At 56.3% G+C, this 9,766-nt stretch overlaps 2 protein-coding genes across 3 annotated transcripts in view; both read right to left on the bottom strand.

The window, feature by feature from the left end:
- Positions 1–4,058, bottom strand: part of RAVER1 (ribonucleoprotein, PTB binding 1) — a gene marked incomplete in the record, with an annotated part of 22,590 nt that extends 18,532 nt beyond the window's left edge. Inside the window, 2 exon segments of the mRNA XM_014592863.2 lie at positions 2,218–2,284; positions 3,782–4,058. Of these exon segments, the coding sequence (XP_014448349.1) occupies positions 2,218–2,284; positions 3,782–4,051 (337 nt within the window).
- Positions 4,059–4,273: 215 nt separating this feature from the next.
- ICAM3 (intercellular adhesion molecule 3) overlaps positions 4,274–9,766 on the bottom strand; it is a 7,395-nt gene continuing 1,902 nt past the window's right edge. The window contains exons 2-7 of one of the 2 annotated variants that reach the window (XM_006161551.3): positions 9,037–9,303; positions 6,310–6,615; positions 5,704–5,991; positions 5,011–5,265; positions 4,640–4,888; positions 4,274–4,554 (exon numbers count right to left, since the gene is read on the bottom strand). In XM_006161551.3, the coding sequence (XP_006161613.1) occupies positions 4,361–4,554; positions 4,640–4,888; positions 5,011–5,265; positions 5,704–5,991; positions 6,310–6,615; positions 9,037–9,303 (1,559 nt within the window). In that variant the 3' untranslated portion in view covers positions 4,274–4,360. The remainder of the gene's footprint in view (positions 4,555–4,639; positions 4,889–5,010; positions 5,266–5,703; positions 5,992–6,309; positions 6,616–9,036; positions 9,304–9,766) is intronic. The other variant, XM_006161552.3, reaches the window with a different exon arrangement.

Below are 9,766 nucleotides of genomic sequence, written 5' to 3'. Positions count from 1 at the left end.
GACCGCACGATGCCGCTGTCCAGTGGCATCCCGTTGCAGGGTCCAGAGGAGCCCGCGTGGCCCAGCCTCCAGGCCTGGCTGACTTCGTCTCTCACCTCTCGCTGCTCTGCCTGGGGCCTTTGCAGCCGCTGTCCCGACTATGGGATGCACGCTGAGCGCCATCCCTTCGCCTGATTAACCCTGGCCCACCCCACACGCTCATAGCTATCATCATTTTCCCACGAAAGCTACCCTGACTTTCAGATCCCAGCTCTGTGTTCCCACAGTGCCCTGTAGCCTCAGGTCCCCAAGAACATTCCGCGTTCAAGCTGGGAGTTGTCTGAACAATACCCTCCTCACCAGACTAGACCATCTCTGGTTCGCAGCTATGTCCCTGGCACCCAGCACATGGTAGGCCCTCAAAAAATATTTGTTGAAAGACTGGAAACAAAATGTCACTCAAAATCTGGGCCCTCCCACCAATTCCTAGTACCAATTACCAGGTGTTGGTAAATATTCGATCTATTGGGACCAGGAGAGGGTGTAATGGTAACACCACTGGATTCCCACATAGTCGACCACGGTTCAAGTCCTGGATCTGGCAGATTAAAATGCAATGCCAGGCAGGGACCGTTGCTATACTCCCACATACTCTACCCTGGTTTAAGTCCTGGACCTGGCAGCTTAAACTCATGCCAGGCACACGTGTGTGCGTGCCCAAAATCCCAAAGGAGAATGAAAAAGGCATTGCTGCGTGGCCATCCCCCGGAGCGGGGTGGATCTCTCACTTTCTGTCTCTCTGTCTCTCTGGCAAGCATATGCACCCTATAGCAAAAATGTCACTCAAAATCTGGGCCCTCCCACCAATTCCTAGTACCAATTACCAGGTGTTGGTAAATATTCGATCTATTGGGACCAGGAGAGGGTGTAATGGTAACACCACTGGATTCCCACATAGTCGACCACGGTTCAAGTCCTGGATCTGGCAGATTAAAATGCAATGCCAGGCAGGGACCGTTGCTATACTCCCACATACTCTACCCTGGTTTAAGTCCTGGACCTGGCAGCTTAAACTCATGCCAGGCACACGTGTGTGCGTGCCCAAAATCCCAAAGGAGAATGAAAAAGGCATTGCTGCGTGGCCATCCCCCGGAGCGGGGTGGATCTCTCACTTTCTGTCTCTCTGTCTCTCTGGCAAGCATATGCACCCTATAGCAAAAACCTCTCAAAAAAAAAAAAAAAAGTTTGACCTATTGACCCTGCCCATGTTTACCAAGCACCTACTACGCGCCAACACGCACAGCTTTTAGACATTTTGGTGTGTTTGGGTCCATGGCCAACCCAAGCAGGCATGACACAGACTGCGCCCGCTCCATCTGGCGGCGAGGAAAGTGAGTCTTGGGATGGGTAAACACTTGCCTCTGGCCAGGGTGTGGAGACCAGGAGTGGAACCTGAGGTCTGCTTGCCTCTAGGGCCAAGGTCTTAACCACAACCGTAGCTCACCAGGGAGGTCTCCCAAGGGCGCCTCGCCTCAGTTCCTTCCCACCCAAATGGCGAGGGAAAGCCCCAGAAGGCCTAACACCTGGCACAGGCCTGGAGGGCACAGACACACACCCAGGGCCTTCCACAGGGCTCAGTACAGGAGCCAGATGACAGCCAGGGAGAGCTGCCTGACCCACCTGGGTGGGGCCTGGAGGGAACAGGAGGCTGCTAAGACGGGGCAGAGGGAACAGCCCTGAACCTGCGGGGTCCGAGGAGACGATGAGGCCAGGGTAGACCCCTCCACAACAGTGTAGGGAGGAGCCTCGGAAAGGCTTGGGGGAGAAAGAAGGCCGTCCGGGATCAGGGTGGGTCTGATTGGATTCACGACTGGCTCAGTAGCTGTCTGCTCAGGCAGAGTGGAGGGAACACGCCCCGGTGGGGGTCCAGGCAGTGGAGCAGCACCAGTACCCTGGAGGGCTTGGAGGGCAGGAGCAGAGGCCCAGGTGATGGACTGGCTGGGGCAAGAGGGATGGGACGGGAAGCCCAAAGCCCAGGAATCTAGCTGGGCACCCAGAAGAGACCGTCGAGGCTGCCCAAGATGAGCACCTGGGACGAGGGACGGACTGGGACAACCTGCACACTGGGCGAGGGGGCAAGACTGGGCTTGAGGTTCAGGAGAGGAGAGACAGGGCCAGGACCCGCCCATCTTCACAGACTGTCACCCCGGCCCTGGCCCGGCCCGGAGCCCCACAAACCTGTCCCTTTGTACTTGTCCACAAAACAGTATTTGAGTTCATATTCACTGAGTAGGTCGTGTACTTCCTGCAGAGAGAGAAATCAAAAGCCGCGAGTCACCAGGGACTGAAGTGGGTGACCCAGTGCCACCCTCACCTGGCCTCGAGTCAGTTAGCACTCCCAGGTTACAGACGAGGAAACCAAGCTCCATTCGGTTGTCCCGGGCCACTGAGCCCCTAAAGGCAGGACTGAGATTCACAGCTGGCTGCAGACCGTGCTAGTGACGGGTCACACTCACAGAGGACGACCATAGGGAAGGCCCTGACACCTGCCTGGGCCTCTCCACCTCCACAAGTGTTAAGGAGCCCATTCTGTCCCTGAGCAACCTGAGGCACACAGAGGTGACGGGACTGCCAGAGGTCATGCAGTTGGTCAGGGCAGCAGTAGCAGGTCCCTGACTGGGAGGGCACTTTCGTAAACTTAACGAGCCCAGAGCCCACGCTGCACCGCTTCATCCACGGGCCTCCCACATCCCTCCTGTCAACAGGGCCAGCCTCGGGCAAGCCAGCTTGGAGAGGCGAGGTGCAGGGTCTGCTTGTGCCAGACATACTGTGCACCTCGCAGGAAGGGTGGCAGGTCCCCCACAGAGAGACCTCAGGCCCTAAGAGGAGGACCAGCTCCAGAAACCAACCAAATCATGCTAAGTGGCACCTCCCCGAGTATGTCCCCAAATCATGCCATTCCCAAGGCATCTGAGGTCCCACTGGCTAAGGGTCTATCCTCAGGCAGGGAGGGCAGCTGCTGGGGGTGGCAGTGTTCCAGAGAGCGAGGATTCTCAGCAGCAGGAAGAGAAAACCCATTCCAGCCATTCGGCAGCCCAGGGGCAGGACCATACAAATGCCATTTCCCAGGGTCCAAAGAGCACCTGGAAGTCCTGCCCTACACCGGGCCCCAAGTGAAATGCACACCTAGCCGGAACTAGCCGAGAGGGGCTCAGAGAGCACAGGCATCCCCCTTCCTGTAGGTCGGAGAGCTGGCAGTAAGAGCTCCGTTTTTGCAAATTATTCCTGGGGCTTGACCCCCAAGGGCTGCTATAACTTCCGGCACTGAGAAGGGAGCATAAATGCATGATAGGGAGGGATAATACTCCAGCCAACCCCCAAATTTCTGGACATGAGGTCCTGCCCCCTGTGGCGAAGGAGGTGGGGAAAAACAGAAATCAGAGCAGGGCACAACCGGCGTCCCGGTCTCCACCCGTCCCAATCCAGCGGCCCATTCACGATGCCCCAGCAGGCCCAAAGCTGCCGGGCCCTTTCCATTCCCCGCCTCTCTCAATCCCTTGGTCTAGTCCAAGCCCGTGGTCGCCCCTAGCAACGTCCGCCCTCAGTCTTCAATTGGTTTCTCCCTGCATCAAGGCCCCCCTACAGCCTGCTCTTGGTCTCTCCCGACCCCGCGTGGATCCCGCGCATGGACGCCCCCGCCGACGCCCCCTGCGCACGCCAGCGTTAGTGTCGCCCGGTTCCCCCCCGCGCACGCGCATGGTGGTATTTCCCGCCACGCTCCCACACGGCCCCCCCCCAATACCTGGTTGGTCACGTCCCCCGGGAGGCCCCGGATCAGTATCTTGCGGCGGTTACGGAACTGGCGCTCGGTGTGTTCCAGGCGTTTCTGGATCTCTTCTGGATCTAGCGGCGGCAGCTCTTCTTCGGGCACCCGGCGCTCCGCGACATCACTAGGTTCAACCTCGGCCCCGGTCTCCGGGCTCAGCGGGGGCCGGTGAGTAACGGACACGTCCGCCGCCATCTTGGGAAACCCGGCGCCTTCTGGGACCAGCGAGCTGGGGCGGAGCGGCATAGAGCGGCAAGGAAAGCGCGCTCGCCGATTGGCTGAAAGAAGCCCCGCCTCCTCCCCAGTCTCCCACAGCCCATTGGCTAAAACCCTGCCCGCCTCTCAGAGTTCAAGTCGTGTGTGGACGCCACAGGTTCCGCCCCCTTACGCCGCTGCGCTGCCACTCAATGGACGCGCAGAACAGTGGGAAAGCCCCGTGGAGCTGGTGGGATCAAGCCAAAGACCACGGGAATTTAAAGGCTTTATTAGTGCGGAATCCGGGGATACAGCCAAAACCCCTGGCGGCTTGGGCCCTAGATCCAGGTGTCCCGCAGTTCAGGATGACTCTTCCTCCCTCGCCTCGTTGGGCTGCATATTCCTGAGGGGCAGCGAGGTGGTCTCCTGTTTCACATAATAGCTGCCACTCCGTTTCTGCATCCTGAAAGCGTACTTCAAGGCCACTGCGATAATTATCACGCCCACGGCCGCTAACACCCCGATGATGATGCTGGCAGTGACGGGGCGTCGATCTGTGCAGAGAAGCTCTAGTAAACACGCGCACCCCAGCCTCCCCAGGGCTTGTCCATCCCAGATTCGCGGCCTGCCTTGGCTTACCCTGAACATCCATCACGACCACGTGGGTGTACGTGCCCCGCGGGCTGGCCGCTTGGCAGTGATAAATACCATTATGGCTTAATTTGACAATAAATGGGATGCCGACGGGCACCTCGCGCATGGAGCCTTGTTGAAAACACTGTAGCTGGGGGACCGGATTGCCCCGGGCCTGGCAGTGCAGGGTATGAGTAGTTTTATCTTTCCACTTCAAGCGCTGGGGACACTTGGCTTCATCAATCATGGGCCCATCTGTGAAGCCACCATGTGATCAGACAGCCAACATACCCAAGACACACGACACACGGGGCAAGTGAGAGCCAAGTCTCCAGGTCAAGGGGGCGAGGGACGGAAGGGCAGAGTGACAAACTCACACAGGACACGCAGCTGGGCGCTCTCGTTCTTGTGCATGGTCTCCCCATCCACCTCGAGCGTGGCCTGGCAGAAAAACCTGCGCCCGTCGTCGCTCTCGGTGGCGTTTAGCTGAAGCTGGGCGGGCTGACCCGGGGCTGTGGCCCAAACCCCGTCCAACATGACCTGGACCTGGGGTCCAGCCGTGCAAATCACAGTCACCATGGAACCCTCGGAGACGCTGGGCTCGCTGAAGTTTACTCTAGGCCCTAGAAAATCTAAAAGCAGGGCAGGTGGCGTGGTGGTTAAGATGCTGGAATTCCCACATGGCCGGCCACAGTTCGAGTCCCGGACCTGGTGGCTTGCTTTCTCATTTTCCCTCTCTCTCTTTCTCTGGCAAAACTCATGTGAAATAATAATAATAAATAAATAAAATAATTCTTTGAAAAAATAAAATAAATAAATAAAAGAGGGCATTGACCACGACCCCCGCGCCTCCCCCTCTTCCCCTCGCCCTGCATTTCCTTTGGGGTGTCTGAGTCCATCAGCGGTTTAAGCCCCGCCCTCTTTTAGGCCGCGCCCCACTTAGTCTCTCAGGCTACCCTCCAGTTAACCAGCCCCCCTACCACGTTGCAAATCCTATTTGGTTAGCTCAGGCTCCCATTTCCGGTTACTTAGTCTCCACCCCCAGCTGATAAGGCCCCGCCCCCTCTTACTAAAGACAGTCAGGTTCGCCCTGGCCTTCAGACTCTGGTCCGCCAGCGTCACGTTGCATTCGACCTCCTGGACACCTTCCTGATCGGTGTGTGCTGTGACTATAGCTGTGGCCATGAGACTGTCCCCATGGCTTCTGACTTCAGGAACCAGCATCTGGTACCCCAGCACCAGCTGGACCTGAGCCTCCGAGGCTGGAAATAATCCGTCCAGCTTGCATTGCACCTGGCCCGATGTTCCCACCTCCAACAACCGGGGAGCCTTGAGGTGCAGGGGGGTCATGGGCAGAGCTAGGAGAGAAGGGTAAGCAGGAGGTCTCGCACTGCAAGAGATGTCACTTTCCCCAGGACTCCCTCGTCCCCCAAACCAGAGTCCTCTTCTCAGGATACCGTTTGGCCTCCATCACCCCCTTCCCTAAGACAGACCTACAAAACCACCTTAGAAGATCACGTGGCACGGGTCTCCCTCCTGGGGCTACCCCTGCGCCATGGCCAAACGCATGCCTTCCCAGAAGCCCTTGACATCCAGGCCATTCAGTTCTCAGGAAGCCAGCAGTCAGGGCCACCTCCCGGTGCACTGCGGTCATCGATGCTAGCCCCGAAACTCACCAAAGGTTCGGAGCTGCCTGGGGGCAGAGGTGTTCTGGAACAGTTCCAGCCCTTGGGACCGCAGGTCCAGCTCAGTGCGGCAGGAGAAATTGGCACCGTGGTCCCCTCTGCCGGCCAGCACCGTGGCCGTGACCTCAGCGGGCTCCCCGATGGCTGGCTGCCGGCTCAGCTCCTCCTCCCCACGGACCAGCACCACTGCGAGGTGGGCCCGCGGCGCACCTCCTTCTACCAGGCAGCGCAGGGTGAGGTTCTCACCCACGGGCTGCCAGGGGGGCAGGGGTTGCAGCTCCACGCGCTCCGGGAACCCTGGGGACAGAGAGAAGGGAAATGGCACTTGTCACAGGCCCTGCAACCCCCACCCCAGGGAGAGGGGAGGAGACAGGGCCAGCCCTGTGGGGAACCTTGAGCTTTGAGTGAATGAACTTGGCTTAGAACCCTGCCAGTATAAGTGTGTGCTATTGTTATTAACGTCGGGATTGTTTCCTGAGCCGTCAGACACCTCGCCAGGCTGGAAAATAAAGTCCAATTTTCTGCTCCCAATGTTGTCCCAATTAAGAAGGGAAGAAAAAGGAGGAAGGAAAGGGTCAGACACTTATGATAATAATTACGGAGCTGGCCCATGACCTGGAGGTCAAGAAAACCAGATCCCGGAGACCAGCAGATGGTGTAATGGTTATGTCGCTGGACTCCCACGCAGTTGACCCAGTTCGAGTCCCGGACCCGGTGGCTTAAAACTCACGCCAGGCATGTGTGTGCGTGCGTGCCCAAGATCCCAAGAGCATGGAAGTGAAGGGCTTGTGGCGTGGCCATCTCCCCTGGGGGTGATTTCTCACTTTCTGTCACCAGTGACACACGTGCCGTATAGCAAAAAAGGACCAGCAGTCGGCGTAATGGCTACGTCACTGGACTACCATGTAGTCGACTTCGGTTCGAGTCCCAGACCCAGTGGCATGGGTTGCATAAACTCACGCTGGGCATGTGTGTGCGTGCATGCCCAGGATCTGGAGAAGAGGAGAAGGGAGGAGAAGGGATTGCGGCATGGCCATCCCCCCTGAGGGATGATTTCTCACTTTCTGTCTTTCTGTCTCTCTCTGTCTTTCTGGTGAGTACACGTGCCCTATAGCAAAAACCTCAAAAAAAATTTTTTTTTCCCCATAGGGCCCATGCACTTGCTGGAGAGAGACAGAGAGAGAGGGAAAGTGAGAAATCACTCCCCAGTGGGGATGGCCAGGCCGCAACCCCTTCTCCGTTCTGGGAAATTGGGCACGCAGGCACACGCACCCCGCATGATTTTTAAGCCACCACGTCTGGGACTCAAACTGCAGTCAGCCACGTGGGAGTCCAGTGCCTCAACCCTCACGCCACCAGCTGGCCCACAAATACTGTATTTTTAACCACTATGTGACATAGTCCATATAAATACTGGTGAATTTAATGTGAATATCCTTTTACTGTTCTACACATAATGGTGTCTAATTTTTCCTTACCGAAATTATGTTGCAGGAAAACTTAGGATAGTTTCCCATTTTTCCTTACTGAAAATATGTTGTATTAAAATTTAGGTACATTGAACTTCTGTTTTTATATCTGTATAACACATACAAAAATATCTAAGCTTCAGGCAAATGAAATATAGAAACAGTCCTTCGAAACAGTAGAGATCACCCCCACAGATACAATATATATATATATTTTTTTCTTTTTTTGGGGGGAGAGGTTTTTGCGCTATAGGGTGCATGCGCTCGCCAGAGAGAGACATAGAGACAGAAAGCGAGAAATCACCCCCCAGGGGGGATGGCCACACCGCAATCCCTTCTCCTCCATTCTCCTCTCAGGATCTTGGGCACGCACACACACACACGCCTAGCACGAGTTTTAAGCCACCGGATCAGGGACGCGAACCGCAGTCGACTACATGGGAGTCCAGCGACATAGCCATTACGCCAACTGCTGGTCCCAACAATATATTAAGATTATTATAGGGTCAGCAGTTGGTGTGGTAGTTAAGGTGCTGGACTCCCACATGATTGACGGTGGTTCGAATCCCGGACTTGCCAATTTGCTTTCTCACTCCCTCTGGTGAGTGCATGTGCCCTGTAGAAAATTTTAAAAAATAATAATAATGATAAATAAAATAAAATAATTTTTAAAAAATTATTATTATTATTGGTCCAGCAGGTTGTGGATCCCACACGGCCAACTGCATGGCTTGAGTCCTAGACCCAGCAGTTTGAAAATCTTGTGTCTGTGTGTATGAATGCCCCAAATCCTGACAGTAGACTAGAGGACAAAGATTGAGACATGGCCATCACTCTTGGGAGTGATTTCTCACTCTCCCTCTCAGTCTATCTGTCTGTCTCTCTCTGGCGAGCACACATGTCCGACGTAATTCATGATTCATTTTTTGAGAGAATTTTGCTATAGGGTGCGTGCGCTCGCCATAGAGACACAGAGAGACAGAGAGACAGAAAGTGAGAAATCACCCCCTCATGGGGGGATGGCCACGCCACAATCCCTTCTTCTCCATTCTCCTCTCGGGATCTTGGGCACACACGCACACAGCCACCGGGTCCAGGTCTCGAACCGCGGTCGACTACATGGGAGTCCAGCAACACAGCTATTACGCCAGGACCCCAGTCCATTTGTACAAACACAGGGCCCCCACACACACAGGCGCCAGGCACCACCGGCCCAGGCCATCCCACCTCCAGGCACGCCACCACTTACGGTACACAGTGATGTCCGAGCTGCCTGTAATCTGGGAGCCATTGCAGAAGACGGAGCAGAAGATCTGGCTGTCACCAGTCACGTTGCTGAGCTGGAAGGCGGCCCAGCCCAGGCCACTGCCCGCTGACTCCTTGGACAGCGAAGTCTCCAGAAAGATGGGTTTAGGATCCGGGCAGTCAGTACTGCAGTTGACCAAGAGGGACCCTCCGGCAGGGAACACTGGGTTCTGGGGCTCCACTCGAAGAAAGAACTCCTGGCCCTGTGCACCTGTAGGGGTAGGAGGAAGTATGGGCGGGGCTTCCAGGTCTGCGATGCCCCGCCCCACCCTGCCCATCAATAAGCGTCCATGGCGCTGGCCATTCAACACCGCCTCCTGCAGGGCTGGGACCGTCCTCACCCTCCTCCGGGTTCTCAGCCCACTGGGGATAACAGAGGGCCCCTCGGGAGGAAGGCGGTGGACATGCTTTGTCTCCTCCAAATTCATGTGTGGAAATTGATGGTGACAGGATTAGCAGGTGAAAACAGGCCAGCTCATGGCGTGGCGATTAAGGTGGCTGAATTCCACATGGCCAGCTGTGTGGTTTGAGTCCTGGACCCGGCAGCTTGAAAAACATACCGGACCCATATGCGTGAGTGCCCAAATACCCAAGAGGAGGGAGAAACGGAGAAGGAAGGACTGAAGTGTGGCTATCCCCTTGAGGGGGGGGGGGGCGTCCTTTCTTCCTTTCCC

The sequence above is a fragment of the Tupaia chinensis genome, unplaced genomic scaffold (genome assembly GCF_000334495.1).
Source record: "Tupaia chinensis unplaced genomic scaffold, TupChi_1.0 Scaffold138665_1, whole genome shotgun sequence".
Classification (NCBI taxonomy): domain Eukaryota; kingdom Metazoa; phylum Chordata; class Mammalia; order Scandentia; family Tupaiidae; genus Tupaia; species Tupaia belangeri.
Note: the sequence above shows the minus strand (reverse complement) of the source record. Positions and strands in the feature narration are given on the sequence as shown.